The following is a 27,560-nucleotide window of genomic DNA, read 5'->3' on the forward strand; positions in this document are numbered from 1 at the left end:
TAATCGCCTCGGTGGTTAAACTCTGTAGATGAATTAATAATCCAGATACTCCGAATGATTTCTGACCAAACGCGGGCTCGCTCAAGCTCCTGTCCTTCTTCAGCTTGAAGCTTTTCTGTAATATCTCAAACTCAAGTGGATCGTCCCTCAGCTGCCGCTATACTTCATCTTGAATCGCCAAACCTCCAACCAATTCAGCTTGCGTGGAAGTTCGGAGTGAAATTCTCCTGAAGCTTCAAAAGCCAAGCCTTTAACTTGTGGAGTGCGGTTATCCGTTACTGCCCCTGGAACGACCTTGTTTGATAATTCTGCCTCTATCAATCTCTCGGAGCAGTCGTCCCCGCTGACTAAGGCGCCCGCTGACGCGGGCTTGGCAGTCTTGGCTCCACGGAGACCCACTCTGGGAAGATCCGCTACAACTTCACGTTCAACATTCCTTGCTTTGCCTTGTTCCGAGCAGATACAGTCAATGGCAATTGTATGACACCATGAGAAGTGCTTGCGACTTATGTCGAATCCGAAAGGTACATTCATATATCTTATTGCGGCATTGTGTAAAGTTTGATATAAAGTGCTGACTGTGATACTGTTCTTTAGATCCGTTGTGACAGAGCCATTCCGGCCTGTGAGACTTGCCAATTAGCTGGCCTACCTTGTGTATTCACCCCGCAATCAGGACAGAATCGGAAAGGGCTCCGGCAGTAAGGCTGCATAGTTCAGTAATTCTCATTTTGCATGAGCTAATTGGTCACTTCAGGGAGTTGGCCGATAGTCAGGCCCGTGTCCAGCAACTAGAGGAGGCATTAGCTGCTGCCCAAGGACATGCTCACTTAACTCCTGGTGGGAATGATTCGTCGAAAACGACCTCGCTTGGGAGTGTCATTTCCCCTGCATCTCAGCAGAGTCTAGCCACACAAGACCCCGCAACGCTTGGTCTTGTGCCGGACACGCATTGTCTCGACACAGCATTGGCATCATTCCGATGGCATATCGCATACTGTGGACTCGGTAGCCCCCTTTCCACAACGAGATCAGCATTCTACTCGAACATATATCAACGAACGAACTGTACATTCGATTTGGATGACTTCCTAGATGAATTGACCCAGCCACTCCTTACACAAGGTCTGAAAGGAACAAGGAGATCAACATCTTTGAAGTGGCCTCCAACATCCCTAGTTCAGAAATGTGTGACATACTACGCAAACTCCGGTCTCTACTCTTTATTTCCCTTTGCAGATGTCGAGGCACTGCAGTTCCTCGTCACGTCCGATGTGCTCAATTACCCAGAGACATCGCGTGCCGCCAACCGTGCATGTCTGGCCGCGTTCACGGCGAATATCACGCAAATGCATCGACATGACCCTATGTTCCGCGATGCAGATCCAGATGCCTATGCTCATGCTGCTATCTCGCTAGTTCCGGGGATAATTACAGAGCCTCCTGACACGCGGACCGTGGAAGCAATCATGATGATAGTAAGCTTTTTTTGACACGAGTCTCATCGCAATCACTTACCAATTCCCGTTTCTCTCACAGGCAGTCTTTATCTGTCCTCTCGGACAACCTCAATACGCTGAGATGCTCCTCGGTATCGCAATTCAAGCACTATATAATCTTGGAGCCCACCGAATACGACCGTCCGCCGAACTAAGCATCAGACCCCAGCAAAGCAACCATCTCCGCGCCCTCTTCTGGCTTGCCTACGGCATGGACCGTGAATTCTCCAGTCGCAAGGCTCAACCGCCGCTTATCAATGATGCAGACTGTGATCTACATCTTCCTCCGGCATATGCGCTCCGATCATCCGCGAAACATTTCTACTTCAAACCTCTCTCTTCGAAGGAACTACTTTACCCCACTGACCTCCGCCTGGTCCTGATCAAAGGCAGAATCTATCGACTTCTCTACTCTGCGCAAAGTCAGGGGTACTCCGAAACACAACGGTTACAGTATATCCGAGAGTTGGATCACGAATTGAGTGATATCAAATCGAAATATCCCGTCGAGTATCGACCCGATGCTTTTGCGACAGAAGATGCACCGGATTACTTATTTCATGATCTCAGTATTCGAGGTGTCAGTGTTCATTTGGAGTACTATTATTGTCTAGGCAAGATCCACGGTGCGGGCTTGACTTCTTCTCAATCTTTTCCTTTAAAGTATAGATCGCCATTGCCATCTAGTGAGGAAATTTGTTACGAGGCGGCAAGGTCAACTCTCATTTATATTAATCGGGTCAAACATTATATCAATTACCACACATTCTGGTGAGAAACGCAAACGGAAACTTATGCTTCGGTGAGAAAGGTGAACTAACCGAAACTAAAACTTTCACCAATGTATAGGATTCACGCACAATTCGTTCTCACGGCTGTACTCACTCTATTTCATTTTCTCATCCTTCTTCCGACCAAAGAAACATTCGCCCGTGATATTCAAATCATCGAAGAGATAGCTAGGATATTTGAACCATCTCGTCAGACTGATGAAGACGGTAATTTCTTCCCACCTTTCCACTTTACTCATGCATTCATCATGAAATTGGTTTCTCTGGCAGAAACAGCACATACGAAGGCTATTGGTGCTACTGATGATAGATGAAGGTACATAACAAGTTAACAAGTTCAATATTATTAGATCAATAAAAATAAATCTCAGAGCTGTCATGCACTCTGTTGGATATAATCACGTTAACCAGTCACTCAATCCGTCCCGAATACAACCACCGGTTATAAATGGTACAATAGTCATCAGCTAATGAGTACACTCCGTCACCTCGTCTTTCAAAACATAGCAAGGAGGATGGCGTTAAATACTAGTTAATCCAATCTCTGCAAGAGCCTTTGAGACATTCAGATGCACCGTGAGGTTATTTGACGCAAGCGCCTTGGTGAAATAGGGTAACTCCTTGCCATTATAAACACTTGAGTTTCCAACGATATCGAACGGCACAACACCATCTTTATAAGGATTACCATCTGCGGTGAACATTTTGATGATGGCAGTTTGGTCGACGGTAGAAGTCATTGGGACTGTATTATTTCCTGGTTTGAGGACTAGATTGTCCAGGAAGGATTGACCCATTGGCTTTCCGGCGACGGAAAGGTCTAGGGTTAGGTTTCCCTAGAAGAGTAGACAGAAGCTTGTTAGGGCAATTCCAGGCTATCAGCTTTGAATATTCTGGCCGCATACCATATCGATCGTCATAACGGAGGGATTGGGAATATAAACAGTTCCCTTCATGTTCCGTCCGTTCTCTTTCTTCGTGAGAATATGGAAATCAGTCACATCGAAGCCCTTGAGCTGGTTCAGTCCTGGAAAATGTCAGCAGGTTGCAAGGTCCACTTGTTCAAGCACTCTGAGACACAGGTATAAACCCACCCTTCATAGTGACAGTCTTATTATACGTCACTGTAATCTTCGGCAGACTACCCTGCTGTAAATCAGGCTTGCCGTAAATATTCAACGCAACCTCCTCTTGCAACATAACTGCCTTCGCATAATCTCCAAAAGCACCAATATCCCCCAGATCAACCTTCTGATGCACCTCGACCTTTGCGCCATCTTCGGATTTCACGCTCGGTACACGCACGGTTGCGAATGAGGCTGCCGCACCGGCCAGGGAGACGGCTGCGTCAAAAGCGTAGATCTTGGGGTGGTAGGAACTGTCAGAGCCTATGACTTGAGTTTGGTTCAGTTGGAAAGACTCTGGTGTTGGATCACTGATGACCATGCTGGTTATCTCAAGGGTGGAGTCATTGACATCGTGCTTGGCGATATTGGGGTATCCGACGTACACACTTTGACATTGTTTAGTTCAGAGTTTGGGCATGGGAGGAATGTGAACGATCGTTTACATCGAAGGCAATGCAATCCGTTTGATCACCGGCAATGTACTTACACTGGCAAAACGACGACAAGAACCACAATCACGAAAATGATCAAATGTACCCACCACCACTTCTTAAAATGAGCAGCGACCTTTGATCCGAAGCTTCGTTTCACCGGCGTCGGGGAGATCGCGGCCGTTTCCAACCCAGTAGCTTCAGCCTTCGTATCAGACATGATGAATTCAAGTCTTCCCTTATATATTAGCAGACAGAATTGATCTCACCACGTTTCCTTGACTATGCAAACGAAGGCTGCAAACGAGTGACACGGGAAAAGGACGGCCTCGACCGGAGGATTGAGGGACTCGGGGGGAACGTACTTTATATGAAAAGAGGCCGAGAAGAAATCTTTTATTGTTCCTAGCCTAGTCTCTCACTAATGCGCAAGCGTGGAGATAGGCTGAACTCCGTAAATAGGATATCAACGGGACGGGACTGGGTTGGACTGGACTAGACTGGATTATAGACTAGATTGAGGCAAAAAAGAGGACTAATACGCGTTTGACCGTTGATAGCCAGGCGAGAGATAGTAATTTGACTATCACATGTCATGCAGTGCCAGTTATTGTGGACTTTTTCCGAATCCTTCTTCTTGTTCTTCTCGTTTGGCTTATTATTCCTTAATACTTTTCTCAGCCAAAGGGACCAAGCGGAATACTAGAATTGAGTGGGGACTTGACGGAGAACGCGGGGGGCTAAGACCCAAGGTTAAGGATTTTTATTCCTTGCCTTCGTCTGCAAGTCTTTGTTCCCTTATTTTGCTGGAAGTATCCGGTGACTCCGATATATTCCCAAGTTCTTTTGCTTGTGGATTCTGGGGACTCCGGATTTCCAGGCGGGGCTGTTCCTAGATACGGAATACGGATAAGGTCGATGCTGGAGATCGAATGATCGTCGTGCGGTCCTGGACAGCACTAGGACGTTTCAAATTGAGTTCTGTTTGGTCTATTCTTTTATTGATCTATTCTGGGATCCCGAAAAGAAGATGTGGAGGATATGTTCCTCCCACGGGGAAAATGGTGAAATCGAGAGAAACCGAGGTTGGATTCTACCACAATTGCACTCTGTAGAGGTCCGCTGAATATAATCATATGCAGGTGCAGCAATAATGGACGCCACGTAAAAAGGCCCTTTGTCCTCCTTGGCTGTGGAACATTGTCGGTCCAGGGAATCCTCGCTGAAAGGCGAATCTACCGTTGCACCGACTATCCGGGGTCCGGTGGTTTCATTGGCTGTGAGTGAGACTAGCTGCAGTGGAGGCGCTCGCCAAGGCCGAACAACCAATCTAAACGAGGGTTCAGGAGGTCATTTTCCCTGCTAGAAACGACTGGTAGCGTTAGCAATTTAGGGGTCAAGTGAGTACCGCAGTTGGAAGAATCCCCGGTCGTGGCGCTGTCAAGGGAGATGACCCGCAAGCTAGTTAGGGCAAAGGTCCGCGACGTTCCTTGGGAAGAGGAGAGGTTCGTGGGGAAATTACAAGGGCTAAGAGAGAGAATAACATAGTAAGAAGAATGATCACAAGGAATATCCCTGTCGAGACATCAACCTGAAGCACGATAAAGTATGTATGATCGATTATGATCGATTAGTTAGACCGTCACATGCTACACAATGCCCTATGCAAAATATCCACACCGCGGCCAATTTGTGTCATGAGTTCATCGAGAATGAGAATCGCTATACGATTCAACACGGCAGCTGCCGGAATTCAAAAAGAAAAAGAAAAAGAAAAAAAGTAAGAAGAAAGAAGAAAATCCCGAAGTGAAAGAGATGTCCGAACAAAAGGGAGAAAGAGACTAATGCAGTCTCGCAGGACATGGAATATGCTCAAGAAATGAAAAAGGGTCACGAAAAAGAGAAAATCTTGGAGGGGAAGAAGAAAGACAAAGGTAATGTAGGCAGCAAGATGCCACATATGAGAAGCAGAGGGTATCCACGAAGAAAAGAAAAGAAATATTAGGCCTGCGAGGCAGATGATGGGACCGAAGTCCAGCCAGCATGCTCGAAAAAAAAATAGCTGCCCAGGCGGCTTGGGTAAAATAGTGCAGAAGGACGGGAAGAAACGAAATGATCAAGAAATCAAAGTAAAGGAATGACCGATAAGTGAATGAAGTGAAAGAAGAAAAGGCCCCTCTCCGGTAGATTAAGAGGTCAAGCGTTCCATGAGGAATCGGCTCAAAACGCTCCGAAAACACATTGCTTTGGGATGCAAGATGGATGAGGAACAAATCAGAAAGACGCTCAAGAAACGAAGACAAGAAGGCGACATCTGTGCATTTGAGACAGTCTATGTCTCCGCCGTAGACTTCTTCCGCTGAAAGATGCTGCGAGTCCGTGATTTACTGCGTGGCTTCTTGTCGCTACTGGAAGTGAGTCCACGGGAACGACCGCTAGATTTTGAGGCTTCTTCAGCCATATATTTGTCTTTGTAGATCCTGTTCAGGGTTAGTTGGGGATCCGAAAGAAGGAGGCGACAGATTCATAAGACATCAGCAGTACATACCAGCTATTTCCAACCATGCTCATGCCATTATCCTCGGCCTGTCGGTAGAATCGAGCTGCTTTTTTCATATCCTTCTTGCAGCCAACACCTTCGGCGTAGCAAAAACCAGCTTCAGCCATAGCATCGACATCGCCCCATTGCCCGGCAATCTCGAAGCAACGAAGAGCCAGGGCTTTATCCTGGTTAATACCCCAGCCGTTGAGATAGCTAACACCAAGCTCATAGATGCTCAACGCAAATTGGGCTCGGTAAGCCTTCTGTAACTCTTTCGCCTTTGATGCACCAGGGGCATCGGGGTTTTCCAGCATTTCCAATCCAACCGAGTCTACGGCCTTGCGTAACCATCGTACACCCTCTTGCTGATTAGACCGCATACCCCATCCGTGACGGCACGCCAACGCATATAGCAGCATACCAGTGGGATGGTTTTGCTTTGCTGCAATCCGCATATGGTAAGTGGATTCGTTCAACGAGCCTTTTTCATGCAGGTCGATACCCATGGAGACATGATCGTCTGCCGAGAGGGTGGCCGAGCTAGCCTGGGTGTTGGCAGTCTGCGGACGCAAAGTGCTTGCTGAATCTGCCGATGAAACAGTCTGATCCTTTTCATTGGCCTTCGGCTTTTCTGTCTCTGTAGATGGGCGTGGCGGAGTGACTGGCTCAAGATTTGCTGCTGGCGCTGGGGGAGGCTTTGGTGGAGATGCAGGTTCAAGTGGTGCGTGCTTAGCCTGCGTGGCTGGAACCTCGTGCATTGAACGAGGCTTTGGCGAGCTTTCTATCTCATGATGTCTTGTAGGCGGTGGAGTGCGAGCGAGACGGGGCGGAGCCTCTTCGTTGCGAGGCGGGGTTTTCTCGAACAAGGGCTCATTCCACTCGAAGTGTGGCGTTTGCAAGCCTGCAAAAACTACCGAGTCTCTCGACAAGACACGACCCCGTGGAAGATCATACTTGGCATAAGTATACGAAGAGACCGCAGACGACGGCTCACCTTCAGCTGGTGGCACACCCGCCTCATCAGTAGCCAGTGGCAAGAGAATCGGAGTTGGTTTGCTTGAACGGTGCATATGTCTCGGCTGGGGAGCAGCTTTGGATTCTGAGCTCGCAGACGGTCCGGGTGCAGAGAGACTGGTACTAGATCGACTGAGTGGACGAGAGAAGTTGAATGATGGTCGAGGCAAATGGCCATTTGACGTTTCGGAGCTCAATGAGGGTGATCGCGGGTGAGGTCGAGTAGGATACGTAGACATGGGCGAATAGGGCAAGGAAACAGCACTTCCCGAAGAGAGCTTTCGCGGTTTCGAGAAGGTTGAGCCAGCATTTGAGCTGCTATAATCGTCATCTGAGCTCTCTCTTTCCGGATGACCGACTCGAGCACTGCTGGAAGGTCGCGAGTTGGGAGAATGTGGCGGCGCAAGACTTCTAGGAATATGTAGTCGCGATGCAGAGGAGACCGAGTCCATAGAGTTGTCGCGAGAGGGATTCATCAACGCGACGCCCACGGGCGGAGCGTCCCCAGCGATAGAAGCATCCTCTTCAGGAGACTCTGCTCGTGGGAGATCATAGCCGGAGGTGCTCGTGCGTAACATTGTCGTCCGCGGGGTGGAGTGGTCATCTTGAGTCTCGGTTAGGTTGCTGCTGGCATTTGAGACAGAACTGAAGCGGGGGTGTTCAGAGATGGGACGGTATTTGGGTTCCTCGACCTCGGGGACGGTCATTTTCTGGGTTGGTCTCCGGGAGAGGCCTTCATTCTCATGAGAGCGTGCTCTGAAGTAGCCCGGTCGGCCATGGGACAACGAGCGAGCGACACTGGAAGGGGGCAGACGACTCATGCGACGGTCACCTCGACGAGACTCGTCGAGTTGACGAGCCAAGAATCGACCTTGGGCGGCGAAGGCATCCAAAGGGGAGAGGGGGCGGGGGTACCTCGCCATCATAGTGTTCGATGCGTGGAGAAGGGATTCCGCTTCGCAGGGTATCGTGAGAATTAGAACGGCATTCTCCTAGATGTCGAGGAGGCCAGGCTGCCATCGTGGAAGGTTGTGACCACGAGGGGTCTGGATGTCTCAATAGAGGACGGAACGAACGAGGCGAACGGGGGGAAGTGTCTCGACACGATCACAGGGAAGTGATTTAAGTAGCGTAGTCATTCAGAAGCGGGCGGGATGTCTCAGAGTTAGCGGGGGGCATAAGAGGAGGTGATTAATCGCGGTGGTGATAGAGACAGTAGTGGGAGAGCAGTGAGAGAAGTCGAGGAAGGGCGGGGGGGGCAACGAGGCCAAAGGAAGGACAGCCCTTTCAGGATGGAAGAAGTCAAAAGTGGAGGAGGAGGAAAAAGAGATGAATCAATCAAAGAGTAAACATGGGGGAAATGACAGTAAACTAGGAGGGAAGAGGAGAGAGAAGAAAGGAGCAAAAACGGGCGAGGCCCTGACGATCGCAATGGACTCCACTGGATTTCTCAGGGGTGCCAAGACATGAATATCATAGCAGTAGAGCGGAGTATTACAGTACACAGTAGAATAGTAGAGTAGAGTATCATTATTATATAGAATTATATACATAGTAGTGTAGGAAATTATAAATTATAAATTATGCTGTACTATTAATTAAATGAGGTTCATTCTTCTACTATGCAGTCTACTGGTATAATTGTATACAATTATCCACTATAAGAGTTCAGTCCCACTGTTTCATCTGCTGGCCAATCAGCTGACTGTTTCTATTTTCGTTAGTCAATTGTATTGTCCATAGTGTACACAGTAGAGCCAGTACTGTAGAGTTGTTTATAGTTAGTACTAACTAAACTAACTAATAACTAGTACTTATACAGTAGACATACGAGTATCAACTATATACTATAGCTATAATTGATATACTTTTATACTAGCTAGTATATACTAAACAAGTATATCTATACTTGTTTAGTATATTATATTATATGGAATACGACTAATCAATGCGGTTAGTCTCGGGTCTCGCTTAGCACAACTACAATAGCCCTGTATACTAATATTAGTATACAGATACAGTAGTACTATGGGATTGATGAGTATGCATCGTACAACAGCCTAATTTGCATGCACTTCAGATCGTGATGTGCAAAATTGGAATTCTATAGATTTAGTATTATACGATGAGAAATTAAAGTGCCTGGCAGAATTAACTTGATGCTCAAGATATTACTGAACGATGGTTACTATATCCAAATGTATCAATGATGAGAGCCTTCTTCACTCTTCTTTTTTCGAGGATATTACTCCTTAAATTTCCACTACAGGGTCACGAGAAGAACTTTGCGAGTAAATATTCATTGCGGTTGTTCTTATCAAGCGAAATAAGCGAGTGAAGCGAGAGACTTAAGAGGTATATACAGCGCAACAAAACTTGGAAGTTTTGACCGTCTCTTCAATGTTGATATCAAATTCATTAGATATAATAGCAAAACTTCCTTCCATTCTTCCAGCCATGATTGTTAGAGACCCTCACGTATTTCAATCATGCCCGACAACAGAGCAACGTCTACCGTAAAGTCCTTCATTCTCTAACACCTTTCTAGACAATGCATTCATTCTGGAAATCAGCTATGGTTTCTTGGCTTTAACTAACCAATCTCTATTCCTGGACCCACGGGACTGCCCTTCTAGTTTATAAATTAGGCCACAAATTCACTATAGGTAAGCCAAATCCATCCTAGAATGGATAACGGAATCCGTTTTATGCAATTGTTATGTAGAAAATCTGGGGTCTTGTGTCAAATATTCAGCACTGGGCTATTTTGACTCAATATCGCGAGAAACGGAAAGAATTACGAAAGATTGTTAAAGAAAGAAAATAGGATTCGACTCTATTCACATGTGAGCCTTAATTAAGACTACATGATCACTGTAACGGCAATTGTCGGAACGAGGCGTCAACACCAGTCAGTCTCGAAATGTCAATACCAAGTTCACGGTATGTCAAAATTCCCTGCTTTGGGACCCAAGACTTATTCCGCGCATAATCCCAAAACCCCATTCCAATGTGCATCTCCTCCACTTGGCCCGGAAACAAGCGAAAGTAGGCCTCCGTTGGGATTTGCAGATATTGAGCCTCCACGCCATGAGCTCTTGCCCATGATTCCAAAATTCCACCCAGTGTTGTCTTCTCAATATATGCAAAGACGACTTTTCCGCCACGAGTCATTTGGGGCTGCTCCAGAATGGCCACTGCAAAGGCGCCCAAGTTCGCTCGTGTATCTCCTATGAGAGCCATTGGCGTGTCCTCGGGGACAGCTTGCATCTGCACGTATTTTCCTGCGCTCGGGATAAATACGGGCCTGAGATAATGGCGTGTCAGATTATTCGCATAATACGAGCACCATAGAAAAGTTGTCTTGGAACATAGCTCCGGTTTTGATTCGATATAGCGGGCAATTGCGGCCTTCGATTCATAGTGTGGCACGACATAGTGGCCATCGCTAATGCGCGCTGTATCCGCAAGCGTTGACCATATGTAGTGATCCAAGGACTCTATGGTAGCTTCAGCTGCCTCGACCATATTCTTACCTTGTCGAGTCTCGCGAGCTGCAGCCTCCTCCACTCCCAGATGCTCAGCCAAGGTCCAAAAATCAGTCACAGCAAAAATCGCGTAAGATCCCTTGAAACCCTTGGTCAGCGATGATACATCGTCCAGGTCAGCCTGTACGACCTGTACACCACGAGCCACTAGATCTCTCGCTGCCTCGGTGTCGCGATTCCGTGTCACTGCTCTGACGACGTAATCCCCAGCAACATCCGCTAGCAAATGATCAACAACGGAGCCGCCCTGGTTCCCCGTTGCGCCGACCACTGTCACTATCCGTTTCGACGCCATGTGTTTCCTTATTTTGCGATCTTAATTAATCTTCACACTTGGTATAGCAACGATGCCGCTTGAATATTGGCATATATGAAAAGGGGGGCGTCATCGTCGACGGGGATGTCTTTAAATAGAAAGCTAAAGCGAGCTTAGATTCAAAGTTCGGGTTTTCGAGAACTCAATGGAATAATATATAATAGAAATCTATCTGTGAAAGATCAAGAACCCAGGTAATTTAATGGTAATGTAGTGCGTGTTTGGATACATGTTCGCTTAACTCGCTTAACTCGCCTGCCTTGCTCCAAAGAATGATCGGCAGAGCGGTTGTCAGCTAGTATGTAGCTAAATGGTTCCAAATTGGGTTCTTCCTAGTTTTACCAACCATACCTTTCTTTACTGACACTTGTCATACGCCAAGTGCTTATCATGATATATCAAATCTACTATTCTGGCCCGCTATCTCCGTAGCTTCGGCTCTATAGCTAACATACAAGCCACAAACATCAGTGTAAAGACCAATGGCAGGAGACTCTGATACTATGTAACTTGCTCCTTGTGTCTCTTTGCGGCCTACTCGCTCGCCATGTCAAACAATACTACGATATGTAATGCGTAGTTATCCACTGCTTGTACATACAGTATGTAGTCTCCATACTTTATCTACCGACCAATCATCTGACAGATTTTCTGATGTGGGTCAATTGTACAACGTGTATAAAGTGTACAGTACAGTAACATAATCTAGTACAGTATACGATATGTACTCAATAGTACTTATACAGTAGACAGTAAAGTATTCACCATATTAGTATGGTTATCGATGGACTAATAGTATATTATGTGGCAGTATAAATACTGCTTCGTGATTGTATAACTAATTCAATGCGGTTAGTCTCGGGTCTCGCTTAGAATAGCCTGTATACTAATATTAGTACTGTACAGCAGTAGTGATGAGTATGCGTCGTGTGAATATCTCCGCATACTAACTTAGTAGTTGATTAACTAAATATGTCTTAGTTAGTATTTAGTAGCTACTGACTACTAGTCTAATATGCAAGCACATTGACTGCACAGACAGCTATCAAATTTGTCATCTCTCCATCTCTTCCATTTCCGTCCATTTCACCACTACTACCCTCTCACTTCAACTTCATTTTCAATTATACATGTCAACTGCAAATTTTTCACACTGCCTTTACACTCCTCCTAATCTAGCAGACTACTTCACAAACCTACACGCTCACTATATATCCGCCTATCGTCTCAGCTAAATGCGTCGCATTCCCCCCTCCACCCTCTTCGGTGTCGATCCCGTTCGTGATGACCTCCACCACTATGAAACAAGCTGGCTCCTCCCTCCATCCCTCCTCGCCGCCTTACGCGCTCTCATCTCAACCTATATCTTCGTCTCAATTTTCTTCATCTGGGGTTGGGACGGTACCCATGGCGATCGTGATGCGATCGGCCAGTCCTTCAGCTTCTTCACTTGGCTAACTTACTGGGGTCTGGGCTTTTATACCCTCTTCGCTGCCATTCATACAGCCTGCTATGCGTATACGGGACGCTCACTACTCTTCAATCGCTGGCCGCGTGCTCTGCGCGCTCTACATGGTCTACTTTACACCACTATCACCGTCTTCCCCCCGCTGGTAACCCTCGTCTTTTGGATCATTCTCTATAAACCACCTTTCTATAAAGAAATTTTTACCGGTTGGTCAAATGTACGTGAACTATTCATGCTCACCTCATTCTAGTACTTGTCTTTTTTCTTCTTGTTGTATCTGCTATTCTTTTCTCCATTCCTGGGACCAACTTACTTCGCTTCGTCATTTCTCTGTATACTTTCAGCCTTGCCTCGCCTTGCATTACCATGTGCAGTGGTCTGAGCGCATGTCTTACCCCCTCTTCCTCCCCACATTCCTCGTTCCGAGCTAAACACAGCCCTAACGCGCATCATCGTTGCACAGGTTTCTCAACATGGCCTCAATTCCCTCTACGCGATTCTGGAAATCATTCTCCCGACCACAGCACCGCATCCCTGGATCTCAATCCCCTTTCTAATTCTGATACTTTTGCTCTACCTCTGCGTCGCCTATATCACCGTCCACACAGAAGGGTTTTATGCGTATAGCTTTCTTGATATCGATAAGAATGGCTCTGGCATGGTAACGGCGTATTGCTTTGGTATCCTTGCTGCCATTCTCGTCATTTTCCTCATTACGTGGGGGTTGATCTGGTTGAGAGCATGGTTAGTGAAAGGGAAGATTAAAAGATCCCCTCGTGACCATATATGCAGACAGGACGGTTTGCAACGTGCCGATACAGGGGTGAAGGTAGGGGAGTTGAAGCATACGCAAGTTTGACATTCGCCATGATATACTCTCTACCCATGACCTCCAAGTTTATGCTTGAAAGGTGCAGATATGACTGTGAGGAGTTGCGGATGCCGTGACCACGACGATATCATCTGACTGATCCGATTTACGACTAACTGGACTCATGATTACATTCGCAATAATATTAATATACATATATACATAAAAAATCATATTATCACAACTCCATTATTCAATCCATTGACGCCGAATTAGTAGGAGCGAGGAGTATCATTATGTATATACAATTTGATCAAGAAGAATGTGTCTCAAGAAGACTAAGCAAAGATGGACTTGCCCATTAATGAATTATGACCATCTCTTGGAGCAGGTAGCAGGAGCTTCGAGCTGAAAATGCCGATCACCTAGACCCGCTCCCAGCTCGTTTCGCTGCCACTGCTAGGACTGCCCATAGGAGCCGAATATCCACTGCGGTATCCCATCATTAATCCTACCAGGCCGCTTGGCATGCATGCGCCGATCACATTGTATGAGCGGGCCCCGCGGCCAACGTACATGATGGACTTCTTGTGTGTTCGCCGGCCAAGGAAATCACGCGAAGTCGGCTCTAAGGCATCCATGATGGCGTAGTGCAGATTCCGCGCCGGTGATCCGCGAATAGTGCTCGGTCCTGCAGATGCAACCGGACGCTGTTCAATGCTAGAGAGATACTGCTGACCGTACAAGGCTCGTTGCTGGGCACTCCAGGCTAGAACTTCGGTGCCTGTGATTTGATTCTGGGCATTCCGATATGAAGGACCCAGGTCGATATTTCCGAGCCGTAGCTCCACGACATCGACATTTCCGTGATCCAGGAGACTCATTTCCTGGCGCAAAGAAGTCGCAAATCCAGAGATTGCTCGGGTTGTAGCAACTTCTGGTCCAGCGAATGGTGCCGACAGAGATGATGAGATAGACGGGTAGGCGAAGATAATCGTGCTATTGTTGTTGCGGAGGGTCAAGAGAGGGAGGAAGAGTTGTGCGGTGAGTATAGGTGAGAGAAGACGAGTGTTGACGGTGTCAGCCCACGAGGAAGCTGGGATTGTGGCAACAGGGCCGGCGACAAAAGTTGGAGATGGCACAATTACGACACCGCTTAGTTGGCATGTATGAGGCGGCATGCCTGGTAGAGGAGATTGAGGCTGCGTGATCAACGAGCGTATTTCATGTAGAGACGGGTGTAGTTCAGAGGGCGTAGAGGTTCCCTAGTTCATGAAATGTTAGCCCTTGCTCGATTTACTTCAATTCCAGTATGGTACCCACAGCTGTCAAATCTAACCACAGCGCCTTGATATCAGTCCGGTTCTCAGATCGAACAATATGCTCTTCATCCGACGAGGACACGATGATGTAGACAATGTAGCCACGTCGTTCCAGGTCTGCGGCGATGGCGCGCGTCATGGGTTCGTGAGGCGATCCAGCGACGACTATGTTGGCCGATTAGAATATGTTGCAAAAAAAGGCAGATGAAGTTCGATATGGTATATTCACATACCAACTATTTCCTTCCGAGCTCCATTTCCAGCTTTTCTAGCCTTTCGTTTCTTCCCATTCAACTTCTTGCTCCCATAGAATAGCACACATCCAGTGCCAACAAATGCGAAGATCGCCGCCGTCCACGCGCGGTTCCGGATCATCCAATCTTGAACCCGGTCGGTGAGTCCGCGGGGTTGGCGCGGAGCATTGCGCATGGATGGGCGCACCTGTGATGGAATCCATGACTGCTCGGAGAGGGTGTTTCGGATCGTGGTGGCTGCATAGTCGACTTGTCGGTCGATCGAGTCGGCGACCTGTGTTGAATATCGCCTTACGTCATGCGGAATGGACGCAAGCTGGAAGGTCAGTATAGGAGCACTTGGAGGATCATGTTGGCTACTATACTACTAGTATAGTATAAGAACACTCACGTAGTCAAAGAAAAACTGGTCGTCACTCGTCATTTTGTGAGAGTAAATTGTGTAGAGGAAAAGTCCGATGTTGGTGATAAGACTTGCGATAAAGCCGACTCCGCTGGTGTCACATGACAGATTACTGGAGTATGTAGTCCACTCGACAGTAGAGTATCTACGGGTAGGCTTGGGGTATTTTGAAAAGATCGGAATGTAGTTTGGTAAGCTAGTTTGACTGGATTCTTTTTTAGTATCTTGAAAACCCAACTTCTCTGGAAATTTTTTAATGCTACCTAGCATTACGGGCAGGTACCCGTAACCGGGCGGTCCACCGTTAACTTTTCCTTGTGCTAATCTAGTCTGGTGGAAATATATTATGAATCTTCAAAATAATATATAACAAGCAGTTTTCGAACCACAAAGGCGACTATTGCTGCAACATAAAAATTGATGTAATATCCAATCAAATTCTATTTGGCACACCCGAATTGCACAAAATCAAATCAAATATCAACTGAAAAGGACGCGTTTGACAATATCGAATGTTCTGGGCGGACAGAAAACCTGCTTACTAACATTTTAAGACGATCAAAGGCACTCCAGGGTGACGCAGATGCAAAGCCCTGGCAAGTTCTATCTTGTTTACAAACCTCATGATCTTGCCACTTTAAACACCTCAGTCGTGACAGAACCTCATTCACTTGTCATGAAGTCGTTTCCTCTCGAGCTACATAGTCCGCGTCAGCGTATAGGATCTTGAACTAGCCCAACCCGCGCGCGTCTCGATATCTGGAACATGATACGTCGAACCCAAGGATCTCATCTTGATTATTTTACAGAATGAGAGAACTTGACTCTCTCATCGGCGAATATCGCCATGAGAAGAAGCGTCCTCGGGAATCGGAGGCTCTCTTCCTTCTCCGCAAAGTTGCATCCGTGGTCAAACCGATCATGCGTCAACGTGCCTGGAGAGTGGGCGCTCTCTGCGAGTTTTATCCGCGGCAGAGTAATCTACTAGGGCTCAACGTGAATTCTGGACAGAAGATCTGCTTGAGGCTGAGGTACCCCTCCGATCAGAAGCAGTTTCTGCCGTTCGAGCAGGTCGTCGATACAATGTTGCACGAGTAAGCATTTCCATATGCAGTTGATTGTTCATCTGACTGATCAAATCAGGCTTTGCCACATTGTCCACGGTCCCCATCATCGGGAGTTCCATGCACTGTGGAACCAACTTCGAGACGAGCACGAAGAGCTTGTCATCAAGGGATATACGGGTGAAGGCTTCTTGTCTCAAGGTAAACGCCTTGGTGGGACGAGAATGCCAATCGATGAAGCCCGTCGACAAGCTCGTGCAGCGGCAGAACAGAGAAGAATTTTGTCCAAAAACTCTGGAAAGCGCCTTGGAGGCGCTCCCGTATTGAGAGGTACGGATATACGCAAGTTGAGAGCAGATGCTGCCCAACGACGCCTCGAAGTGACCAACGGCTGTGCTTCGGGAACAGACAGAAGTACCGAGCTAGCCGAGGAGGCATCAAGAAATGGTTTCAGAACGAAAGCCGAAGAAGATGATGCGAATGAGCAGGCAATTCTTCAAGCTTTTATTGAGCTCATCCAGCAGGAGGAACGAGAGAAATATGGCTCTTCTTACGTCCCCCCAAGTCAGGAGAATCCAGCAGGTCCTCGCTCAGGTGAATCGTCAGGTTCAATTGATCCCCAGGAAACTCCAAGACATGATTCAAATGCTGCCACACCGAGTGTATCCCAAGATACGGCGCCGGAGAAACCACCAGAACCATCGAAACCATCGAATCGCACAGCAGATAACAGTTCATACGAAATGCCTTGGACGTGCCCAACCTGCACTCTAGAAAACCCTGCCAATTTTCTCTGCTGCGACGCATGTGCCTCTGAAAGACCTGTACCGGCAGGAAAAAAGCCCATTGCACAGCCAGAATCAAGGAATCCGGAGCAATCTCATCCCAGAAAGCGTCCGGTGTCCACACAAGAGGATGAGCGACATGCGCGAGATACATTTGCATTCAAGAACCGTACTCGAGCCCTGGACAGTCTTGCTTCGATGGAACGAGATACAAGTAAACGACCCCTGGGATGGCTTTGTGATTCATGTGGTAGTTTTATGGAAACTCAATGGTGGACTTGCTCGGCTTGTGGGAAAATGAAGCCTTCCTCTTGATCAGGCCAGTCTAGCTTCTTTCGATAATCGGCTATGACTTATGACACATGTGACTACGAAATTAGAATATCTATAACCTTGGAATAGAAGGTATCCACCCTTTATTTGAGATCAAGTAGCGATAAGCAGCGGTGTTGGATGTTTATTAGCTAAATCTTCCCTCATATAAATGCAATTTTCAATCATTGTCCTAGTACATAGGTTATTCAAGCCTAAATATATACCTGAATGGTCGACTTTGTCGTGCCATAATAACAAATGATATTGCCCACGGTAAACAGAAGCGAGCATACGAACTCCGCCATGCCCAGTCTCCACGTGACCGAGCTAAGTAAGCAGACCCACCCACCACATTATTTTCACCAACTTCAACTTCCACCTTCACCTATTTTCTTCCCAGCCCGAACCCCAATCAACATGGTACCCAATACCACCCGCCAGCTCGAGCAGCATCTAGAAATGTACTAGGATTCTGTTCGAGCTGTGCTCCCCTCTATCCGGTACGTGTCACGTATCTTACCCCCAACGAACGCGAACATAAATTTAGGGACAAGCCGAAGCTCCGAATGATGAGACCTATCTATGAACCATTTTTTTTAGGAAGAGCCGGAAAAGGTATGGCAGCGGTACTAGAATGTTACTGTCTGTCGTCGGTGCTTATAAAGGTTCTGCTGAAAGGAGTCTTTGACTTGTCCTCTGTCGTATGGGGAGCACATGTCTAGGAATTGTTGCTAATTCAATTTCGATTATAGGTCCTGATTAGTGGTTTCAATGGACCATGTGATTTCAGTACCAGAGTAACGATCTTACTACATGTAGCTCTTAAGGGGTTTAAGGGTAGAGTTGATTGGATACTGGAGATAGGGGTCGCTTTAAAGATAGACTTAGGCTCTAGATGAATTGATCGTATTCGAAATAGATCAAGTACAATACATCCCTTGTTCGAAACTCCCAAGGATATAAAACTTTTATATAGGACAAACAAGAAAATTCCAAAATAAGGTCAACAAAGACCCGACAACGCCCATAGACAATGCTCATACCAATTCTTCATTCTAAGCGACGCTCATGAACTGTCGCTTCTTGCCCGTCCCCTGCTGGGCTTGCTGCGGTGACCAGGTTTCCTCATCAATATAATCCTTTGTACTGTGCTCGCGGATCTGATTGCCAATGAATTGCAAGGCAGAGAGGTTGAAACCCATCTCATCCTTCTGTCGCGAGAGCACACGACGTAGTGATGAGCGAATGCTGTCGAGCATCGGGCGCATGATTTTACTCGAGACGATCTGGCGATGGTGCGTCTTCAGCATGAAGAAAAGAACGCGGCAAGTCAGAGGTATGTTCCACTCGCGCTCAGCCCAGATGTTGAGGAAGGTGAAAAGAGATTCGAGTTTGGAGAAGGGCAAGACCAAGAGGGCATCCTGCAGAGCGGCAGCTGGGATCCTCTGCACGGTGTTGAGAACATGTTGCTCCGCCGAGACGTTATTCAGGGCGATATACAGCGGATTACGATCGGGAGGTGCGGCATTAGGGTTGGTAGCCTTGACCCGACGCCAATCCTCAACAACAGCAAGATCTTCGATACCCAGATCGAGAGCTTCCATGATCTTTTCTCCGGCCATGAGAGTGCCTGTAGTTTGCTTGCCAGCGTCAACTGCCTCTGCTTTCTCGCCGTCTTCGCCGTCCTCATCTTGCTCCAGAGATGCAGTAAGAGTGTTGTCGTATGCCTCCTCCATCTCCTTCTCGCGTTCTTCTTCCAGGAACAGCGGCTCGTCAGTTTGCTGCCAAATACGGATGCTCTTGTCGTGACTGGCACTGACGACAAAGTCACCTGAATGGCTCATGGCCAAGGCCCAAATCTCTCCGTGATGACCCGACAATTTTTGGATATGCTCGAACTTGTCACCATCCCAGTATTTAAGGACTCGATCCTTACTGGCACTGAAGAAGTTGTGACCGTTTCCATCCTTGTTGTGGGGAACGAATGCCACTGCCATGACACTGTCTTCGTGAGCAAGGAGGGCCTTGTGACAGTCACCAAAGTCCAATCCCCATAGGCGTGCAGTTTTGTCAGCAGAGCAAGTTACAATGAGCTTGCTGTCGTAGGAGATATCCATGCTGAGAACCGGAAGTTTGTGACCATAGAGGTTTAGAAATAGCTTCAATGAGTCGACGAAGAAAACCTTTACTGTATTGTCCAGCAAGGAGACTGCTAGAAGTCGGGCATCAGGCGAGAACCTCAGACTGAGAATATCATCGCTGACCTTCAAGGTTCTTGTGTGCACAAGTCTAAGACGGGGAGTGGTACGCTTAGTACCGGGGATTTCTTCTTGAACGACCTTGAATTCCCAGAATTTGGCCGTCTTGTCTGCACTTCCACTGACCATGGACTTGCCATCGGGGTGAACATGGAGCGACCAGACAGGACCGTCATGCGCCTTGATCGTGTCCAGCAGGGTCGAAGACGCAATGTCAAACACCTCCAGCTCGCCATTCTTGTTTCCAACAACGACGATCTTGTCACCGGGAAGGAAAGCTGAGCAGAGTGCATACCCACATTCTAAGGTTCGCAGACAAGTCTCGGTCCGAACATTCCAAATCTTCAAACTGCCGTTCGAAGCAGAGGCAAGCATGCGGTCATCAGAACTCAGGGCAATCGACCGGATGTCTGCTCGGTGGCCCGGAATATCAACCGCTAGGCTGCGCGTGTATGCTGATTCCTCATCGTCCTTATTCTTCTTGTTGGCCGGGACAACGGTGTATGCTTCCAACTGGTTGTTGGTTGTGGCAGCAAGAAGATTCAACCCGCTCGATTTGTTCGTCATCCAGTCGAAGGAACGAATCTTTCCTCCAGTTCGAACAATGACATGGGAAACGAAGACCTCTGTGATGGGAACAGAGGAGGATTCCTTGGTCTTTTCCTTCTCAGTATCGGCTTCCTTCGCTTCAGCTTCACGTTGCGCCTCCTTCTCCTTTCTGCGTTTCTGTTTCCGGGCCATGCTTTTTTGGACCTCTGTCTGAGAACGAATGCGCCAGATCTCGATAGCCTTCTCAGAGCCATGGAAACCAACATAATCCAGGCGTGGGTGGAAATGAATGCCAATTGTGCGATCCTTGCCGTGACGGTAGAAGGTACCTTGGTCCGTAAGAATGCGGCGGCCCTCTGCACTGACATTTTCCTTTGAGATTTCGATCATAGCAGCCTCATCAATAGACCACACTTTCAATTCTCCGTCATTGCCTGCGGTAATACAACCGCCCTGATCAGGCGAAAGACCCAAGCTCCAACATTCACCGTTGGTTTGCGCAATGTGTGTCTCGATACAATGCTGAGATGCCAAATCCCACACCTTGATTAATGCATCTTTTCCAGTGGTCAACAAGAAACCGGCATGTTCAGTCATCCCAGAGGCATTGAGTAGTTCGGGGGACGGGAAGAGGAAATGAAGAGAAGTGATCTGATCAGTGTGTCCGCGAAGTTTGAATAGACCAGTCTCAGAGATCAGATCCCAGAGAATGATGTCGGTATCCTTGGAGCCACTAGCAAGACGCACGCCAACATTGTCAAAAGCCAGCTGAGTGATGGCAGATTTGTGACCGTTGAAGGAAATAATGATCGAACTCGTTCGGGAATCCCAGATGCGAATGCTACCATCTTCGTAACTAAAAAACGGGGAAAAAAATACAATGTCAGCTCTGACGTAGGACAAGAGGAAGAGGCAATAATATGGAACGACCACTGGGACTTCTTACCCAACAGCGAAAATATCCTCATCAGTCTTGCTCTGCGTGACCACTGTGACTTGCGCTTTACACGCCGAATCACGCCAGCGGCCTAGCAATTCTCCCTTCTTGACATCCCAACAAAGAACCTCCTCGCTAGCTCCAACAATGGCTCGACCTGCGCCAGTTTGACGAACTGCGCCGCCAACTTGTTCGTCCTTGGCCCAAATCGCATTCGAGGTCGCCGAGGCGACGAGCCCGAACGTATTCGAGTGCTCGAATTTGCTGGAAGAAAAAGATATCAGTTCATCTGGACAATATGCTTGTACCTTTTGAGCCACTTACAAGTAAGATTTCACCATCGTGGGTGGATGGGAAAATTTTTGGAAGAGCGCAGCTTTGGCTATCGATAGGACAAAATTAATTACGGGCGGCGACAGCGACCTTTCCGCTTCCCCCACCGCCCATGACGATCTCGCGCGGGAAGCCTTCCATTCCCCCCCTCCGGACTGCCAACCACTAACATCATCACTCTTCTTGCGTGTGTGTGTGAATCATGTTGCTCTTAGACTATCAGAATGTCTTAATTCAATCCCTCCTTACGGAGCGGTTCTCAGGGTATAATCCACTACATCCCCTCTCCCATTGCGCATGATTGTATCCCCCGTTGCTGCATTGTATACACACAGCCACCTAGGCTCCCACAGCTAACTGTTCCGCCCGCAGTGCTCCTCCGGCGTCGATTGACCAAGTGGTCTCCGATTTTGATGGAGTGACATTCCACCTTTCCACCCCCGAATCTAAAACTAAGATCCTCATTTCTATCAATGTGAAGTGCTTCAAGGAGCTCGTGCAGTATGGTGCCCAAGCAGTGCTGGAACGGGAATACGGCCCCTACATTGTGACCCCGGAACCCGGTTATGATTTCTCAGTACAAGTCGATCTGGAGAACTTACCCGCTGAAGAAGAAGCTCGCGAGGAGCTGATTATGAAGCTTGCCTTGTTGAAGCGCAATGCCATGGCTGCTCCTTTTGAGCGAGCTTTCGATGAGTTTACCAAGCTTGCAGAGGAGGCTTCGCAGTACACATCGGAGTCAGCTCCTCAAGGTGTGAAGGAGGGCGGTGACGTGATGGCGATTCATTATCGAGAGGAGGAAGCTATTTATATCAAGGCTAGTTGGGATCGTGTGACTGTGATCTTTAGCACTGTCTTCCGTGAAGAGACGGACCGTATTTTCGGCAAGGTCTTCCTGCAGGTTCGTCGCAGAAAGGATACCTGATGATGGTATCGTAATCTGTTGGGAGGTATTGAGAACTGACCATTGGCAGGAATTTGTTGATGCTCGACGTCGGGTGGTGACTCTTCAAAACGCACCCCAGGTACTCTTCCGCAGTGATCCTCCACTTGAGTTGGAGGGTGTTCCGGGCTTGAAGAACACTGGTGAGGGTGAAATTAGCTACGTCACTTTCGGTATGGATCATCCCGCAGAATATGTTTCAGACATACAGAAGATCGCTGACCTGAGCCATGTAGTCCTATTCCCTCGTCACTTGACCCCTCAACGCCGATATGAGAACATCTCCCATATCCAGACTTTCCGTGATTATTTCCACTACCATATCAAGGCTTCAAAGGTAATCAGGACATTTGTTTATTTCTATGGTATCTTCTGCTCACACATCTTATAGGCGTATATCCATACCCGAATGCGCAAGCGGACAGCGGACTTCCTTCAAGGTAAATAGCGCACATTTATATGCTATTCCTCCGAATTATCCTTCTGCGATATATGCTAATCCTTATTAGTCCTCAACCGTGCCAGACCCGAAAACGAAGAGCGAGAACGCAAGACTGCCAGTGGCCGAACTTTCCGTGTGCAGAGCTAGACTCGCCATGGTTTCTTGTTGATATTACCTTGGAGAGCGTTAACGAATCAGCAATTCATTTGACTACCGTACAGTATTGATATGCTCCAGTAAATTTGATCTTACTTTATTCAATTATTCTTTTCAATCTTCTCTTCTTTCCAATTGTACTGGTGAATGTATGACTGCCTATTTGGGACGCACCTTCCCTTTTCCCTCACTTTCTCTCACTTCCTTCCAACTTTCCCACTTCTTCACTGTTTCTTTCCAACTTTTTCCGATTCGTTCGAATATTCAACAAGCCCTACTTCTTCTGTCATCTTGTTGTCCTCTCCAGTCATTCTTGATTCCCTCCACGTCTTCTGGTCTTTGTCTTTCCCAGAAGACTATTCACCATGGAGGGTATCACCCGTGTCAATCGGGCTTGGGCAACCGTAAAACGACTTATTCTGCGCTCTCCTGAAGTGCCGAAGTCTCCAAAACGAGTCGTTTTACCGATTATCCCTGACCTTGTTGCGGCTTACGAGGAGAAGACAGCAGCGTGGCTCCAGGTCCAGGAGGATGGTTTCAAGCGATACTCGTCTTCCATCTACAGTCGAGACGAAAGCTCAGACAGTCAATCGGTGCTTCTGCCTCCATCGCCGACTGTGGCTACTACGATCAGTGAATACTCCGTACGTTGCTCCTCTTTCGACTCTTCAACCTTGTCACCTTCGAGTATCCCCTCTATCAAAATTAGCTTCAAAGCACACTGACACCTTCGAAGATGGCTCCGAGTCGTCGCCACTCGCGTCCTTACAAAGTCAGTAGCAATGAATGGGTTCTTGTGTCGGAAGATTCCGTTTCCTCAGGCAGGGCCTCAGAGGTCTTGAGCCTTGAAGATTTGAGTGATCTGCAAGTCTCCGCTCACATCAAGGGAGTGCTTCGGGTCTTTTCCAAAATCTATTCGCTGGCCAAGATCCTACATGTCGCATTCCTTGCGTACGGGGTTGAGGTGTGTATAGCAACTACATCTGACGGCGACCTTGAACTTTCCATGAATAGACTTCCACGACCTCGTTGACTGACAGAGTATCTTGTACTAGCTTGATATGGGGCATACTGGCCTCGTGTACTGGATCAAACGCGCTGAAACAGAAGTCCGAACAGATTCCTTGTCCCAACTTATTGTCATCGTGGAGAACCTTTTCTACACCCTCTATTCTCGAGTGGTTTTAGAGATGGCAGCTATTGAACTTTGCGCCCAATTCAAAATGGAATCTCGTCCACTTACCAACCGTCATCAATTCTATCTTCCGGATCCTGATCATATGTATCGTATCTTCCTGGCGATTAAGGATGTCCTGGATTCGCCCTCAATGTCTGAGAAACTGTATGAAGGAGTCGTGCATACATATCAGGAAAGCTACATCCGTCGCCTCTTAGACAAAGAGACTGACCGAGGATTTAATATTGAGGACATGCTGGGATACCGTCGATTTGCAATGAGTATCGTCAATGAGAAGACGGGGACTTTCACTCAAAAATGGAGTGCTTTAATTCCCTTCTTTGAAAATATTCCCGCGGAGTTGATGGCCCTCATTTCGGAGAAGTATTTCACGGTTGTGCCCAAGATCGTTCTTGAAGGCGACATGACCGCACTCGAGCTTCCCTTTATTGATATTAAGACTGCCGATTTCAATCTATGGGAACGGGAGATCGTGAAGGACCATCGCCAGGCCGCTCTCGCCAAGCTCGAAGGCAAATTCGTGGGAGAGTTGCGCCGCGAAGAAGGCAAAAGCCTACTGTATCTGGCGAAGCAACATAAATGCATCTGCGCGCCGGTCTGTCGATGTAGTATCGAATGCACCAACTCTCCCGAGCGCTTGTGTCCCTGCTCAGAGCGACAGCTTCGCATGATGCTGGCTCAAAATCGCAAGGGCCCCGGGCGATACAACTTTGCTTCACGAGCGAACACGACGGCCCGTGTCTGTTTCGAAAGCCTAACTTTCATACAGAGAAACGTTCGTGACGGGCAACTTCTCCAGAAGCTGGAGGAAGCCATTGACCTTTTTGAAATGGAGATCATGAAGGAACGATCCCCCCTTGTCATTTGGGGTCGAGGAGACGAGTGGTCATTTTGCGGCGAGCACACGAAGCTCGTGAAAATACCAAGTCCGGAATACGAAATTTACGAATGACGACCATGACGACCTTTACAAGCGGAGCATGAAGGTGGAGGTGGGAGTGGACTGATATCGATGTAGTAAGGGATTACCCAAGGATATCTCTTGATAAGCAGATTTCGTTGCAAATCATTGGATTGGCAAAGGGTGGGTACTGAGAATGTAACTACAGTACTTGAATACAGTTCAGGATGATTTACATCTATACAGGAGTATTCATAAAAGTATTGTAAATAATAAAAAAATAGTAAACTATATATATACTATATATACTGAGTATACAATCTACTTTAGTAGAATTGCAAAATGGAGAATGCCTCGCTGATATGACTGACCCTACCGAGTACAGCAGAGCACACTCGGCGAGACAAGCCAGTGAGAATCAACTGCTCATTCCCCTTCTTCACCTTCACCGGTCAACTTCAATTTGACTTCTTCTTTCTTTCTCTCCCAATAGCAATGTTATAGCCTTTCTGTTCTTTTTCTTCTTTCCTTCCACCTCTTTTCTCCACGCCTACTGCTCTGTCTAGGCATGGTGACTTCTGCAGGTCTGTTCTCGTCACTACCATGGCCAGCTGCGAAACGGTGGCTCGCTGCTTTGAAACCAAATGTGACCCCCGGACAGACTCTGCCACGGTCGACTCATAATCATCATCATCCATATCATGCGGCAACAGTGTGGCCGTCATTTGGTACTACCACGCCTGTACCAGATCGTCAGCAGTTGAATCTTGCTAGTTTGCCGTTTCGATTCCAGACAGGCTACGCTCTTTGCGCTAAGCGCCCATCGCGTCCTTTTCCCCCACCCTTTCTTTCTCCGCCTTCTTCCTCTTTCTCCGATCCTCTCACGACACATTCTCTCAGCCAAGATAGGCGCCTTTCGGTTCGCGGCGAGCTGGTCCGGGGGTTGAATAATGGCGACGATGCGATCCTCGTGGCGGAGAACTTCTTGGGTGTCGATGATGGTGTAGGGGCCTGGGCTATGAAGCCGCATGGCCATGCTGCGTGAGTCATTTTCTTTCACTACAGCTGGATGTTTCACTTTTTCTGACATTTTACCTCTTGTTTAAATAGACTCTGGTCAAGACTTCTTCTGCACTTCTGGGCTCTGGAAATAGAGCGCCGAGTCACCGCAAACGCGACCTCTCTCGACCCGATCGAATATCTCCAAGCAGCCTACGAAGAAACTACTCGCGCAACAACTTCGCCAACGGAATGGTTTGGTACGACTACTTCTGCCACTGCTCTTTTACATTCTACCCGCGATCCGGATGGAACGCAAAAACCTCTCCTCTACGTGACGAATATAGGTGATTGCAAGATCATCGTGATCCGACCAAGAGAGGAGAAGATTCTCTTTCGAACAACAGAGCAGTGGCACTGGTTTGACTGTCCCATGCAACTCGGCACCAATAGCGTCGACACACCCCGCAAGAACGCAGTTCTCTCGAAAGTCGCTCTCGAAGAGGATGATCTGGTGTTAGCCGTATCAGACGGTGTCATGGATAATTTATGGGAACACGAGGTGTTGAAAATCGTACTGGATAGTTTGAAGAAGTGGGACGAGGGAAATATGCAATCAAATTCCATATCGCCTTCGCCGGACCTCTGCGATGATCGCATGGTTTATGCGTCGCGAGAACTTCTGAACGCTGCCCTGGCAATTGCCCAGGATCCTTTTGCCGAGAGCCCTTTTATGGAGAAGGCCGTTGATGAAGGCCTTGCCATTGAAGGTGGCAAAATGGACGATATCTCTGTTATTCTTGCATCTTGCAAGAAGCGCGCTGGATGATTGGCCCCGCTGAACCACTAAGCCCAATTCACTATATCCAAGAACTACTCCATGAGACTCATGCGCCCATCAATTTAGGACCGCATGCATATCCTGCGGCTGATCCTTCTTCCAGACTGCCTTAAGTCTGACGCGCCCAATCAAAAGACAGCCAGACCTATAGTTATGGCAAAGCGCCCCCGGCAGAGAATGTTGTCTCGCCTAGCATGCTACTGGCAAGTTGTCAACCAGAAGCAAAGCTCCATCCGAAGGCCGCCCCATATTTTCGGCTTATTCCATCGCCAATAACTCACTACGACCTTAACGAACATATCTTCAGGCTGTC

The 27,560-nt window shown here is 47.7% G+C and overlaps 11 protein-coding genes across 11 annotated transcripts; 6 read left to right on the forward strand and 5 right to left on the reverse strand.

The window, feature by feature from the left end:
• Positions 1-488: 488 nt before the first annotated feature.
• On the forward strand, positions 489-2,604 carry N7469_004921 (transcriptional regulator family TF; the record flags this gene model as incomplete). The annotated part of the gene is given in 5 exon segments (XM_056643841.1): positions 489-524; positions 598-701; positions 716-1,478; positions 1,540-2,270; positions 2,349-2,604. 5 exon segments carry the CDS (start codon positions 489-491, stop codon positions 2,602-2,604), a joined length of 1,890 nt encoding a protein of 629 aa, XP_056503253.1.
• Positions 2,605-2,820: 216 nt separating this feature from the next.
• Positions 2,821-4,068, reverse strand: N7469_004922 (DUF3712 domain-containing protein; the record flags this gene model as incomplete). The annotated part of the gene is made up of 4 exons (XM_056643842.1): positions 2,821-3,126; positions 3,196-3,317; positions 3,385-3,803; positions 3,905-4,068. Coding segments are annotated over 4 exons (1,011 nt in total), but the record flags the coding sequence as incomplete, so codon positions are not given.
• Positions 4,069-6,180: 2,112 nt separating this feature from the next.
• On the reverse strand, positions 6,181-8,330 carry N7469_004923 (tetratricopeptide repeat protein; the record flags this gene model as incomplete). The annotated part of the gene is made up of 2 exons (XM_056643843.1): positions 6,181-6,328; positions 6,397-8,330. The coding sequence occupies 2 exons, from the start codon at positions 8,328-8,330 to the stop codon at positions 6,181-6,183; spliced, it is 2,082 nt and encodes a 693-aa protein (XP_056503255.1).
• Positions 8,331-10,275: 1,945 nt separating this feature from the next.
• On the reverse strand, positions 10,276-11,247 carry N7469_004924 (NmrA/HSCARG family protein; the record flags this gene model as incomplete). Its single annotated transcript, XM_056643844.1, has 1 exon — positions 10,276-11,247. One exon carries the CDS (start codon positions 11,245-11,247, stop codon positions 10,276-10,278), a length of 972 nt encoding a protein of 323 aa, XP_056503256.1.
• A 1,256-nt stretch (positions 11,248-12,503) lies between these two features.
• Positions 12,504-13,595, forward strand: N7469_004925 (uncharacterized protein; the record flags this gene model as incomplete). Its single annotated transcript, XM_056643845.1, has 2 exons — positions 12,504-12,953; positions 13,200-13,595. 2 exons carry the CDS (start codon positions 12,504-12,506, stop codon positions 13,593-13,595), a joined length of 846 nt encoding a protein of 281 aa, XP_056503257.1.
• Positions 13,596-13,972: 377 nt separating this feature from the next.
• On the reverse strand, positions 13,973-15,547 carry N7469_004926 (DUF1776 domain-containing protein; the record flags this gene model as incomplete). Its single annotated transcript, XM_056643846.1, has 4 exons — positions 13,973-14,812; positions 14,871-15,034; positions 15,103-15,439; positions 15,515-15,547. The coding sequence occupies 4 exons, from the start codon at positions 15,545-15,547 to the stop codon at positions 13,973-13,975; spliced, it is 1,374 nt and encodes a 457-aa protein (XP_056503258.1).
• Positions 15,548-16,336: 789 nt separating this feature from the next.
• On the forward strand, positions 16,337-17,690 carry N7469_004927 (metalloendopeptidase WSS1; the record flags this gene model as incomplete). Its single annotated transcript, XM_056643847.1, has 2 exons — positions 16,337-16,620; positions 16,670-17,690. The coding sequence occupies 2 exons, from the start codon at positions 16,337-16,339 to the stop codon at positions 17,688-17,690; spliced, it is 1,305 nt and encodes a 434-aa protein (XP_056503259.1).
• Positions 17,691-18,745: 1,055 nt separating this feature from the next.
• Positions 18,746-21,775, reverse strand: N7469_004928 (snoRNA-binding rRNA-processing protein DIP2; the record flags this gene model as incomplete). The annotated part of the gene is made up of 3 exons (XM_056643848.1): positions 18,746-21,353; positions 21,444-21,698; positions 21,759-21,775. 3 exons carry the CDS (start codon positions 21,773-21,775, stop codon positions 18,746-18,748), a joined length of 2,880 nt encoding a protein of 959 aa, XP_056503260.1.
• A 194-nt stretch (positions 21,776-21,969) lies between these two features.
• On the forward strand, positions 21,970-23,299 carry N7469_004929 (actin-related protein 2/3 complex subunit 2; the record flags this gene model as incomplete). Its single annotated transcript, XM_056643849.1, has 5 exons — positions 21,970-22,031; positions 22,140-22,668; positions 22,742-23,047; positions 23,102-23,150; positions 23,220-23,299. The coding sequence occupies 5 exons, from the start codon at positions 21,970-21,972 to the stop codon at positions 23,297-23,299; spliced, it is 1,026 nt and encodes a 341-aa protein (XP_056503261.1).
• Positions 23,300-23,673: 374 nt separating this feature from the next.
• Positions 23,674-25,458, forward strand: N7469_004930 (uncharacterized protein; the record flags this gene model as incomplete). Its single annotated transcript, XM_056643850.1, has 3 exons — positions 23,674-23,952; positions 24,045-24,272; positions 24,364-25,458. 3 exons carry the CDS (start codon positions 23,674-23,676, stop codon positions 25,456-25,458), a joined length of 1,602 nt encoding a protein of 533 aa, XP_056503262.1.
• Positions 25,459-25,975: 517 nt separating this feature from the next.
• N7469_004931 (uncharacterized protein) lies at positions 25,976-27,235 on the forward strand (the record flags this gene model as incomplete). Its single annotated transcript, XM_056643851.1, has 2 exons — positions 25,976-26,448; positions 26,518-27,235. 2 exons carry the CDS (start codon positions 25,976-25,978, stop codon positions 27,233-27,235), a joined length of 1,191 nt encoding a protein of 396 aa, XP_056503263.1.
• Positions 27,236-27,560: the final 325 nt, after the last annotated feature.

The sequence above is a fragment of the Penicillium citrinum genome, assembly GCF_028827155.1.
Source record: "Penicillium citrinum strain IBT 23319 chromosome Unknown utg000003l:1.0-4596430.0:1.0-4598250.0, whole genome shotgun sequence".
In the NCBI taxonomy this organism is placed as follows: domain Eukaryota; kingdom Fungi; phylum Ascomycota; class Eurotiomycetes; order Eurotiales; family Aspergillaceae; genus Penicillium; species Penicillium citrinum.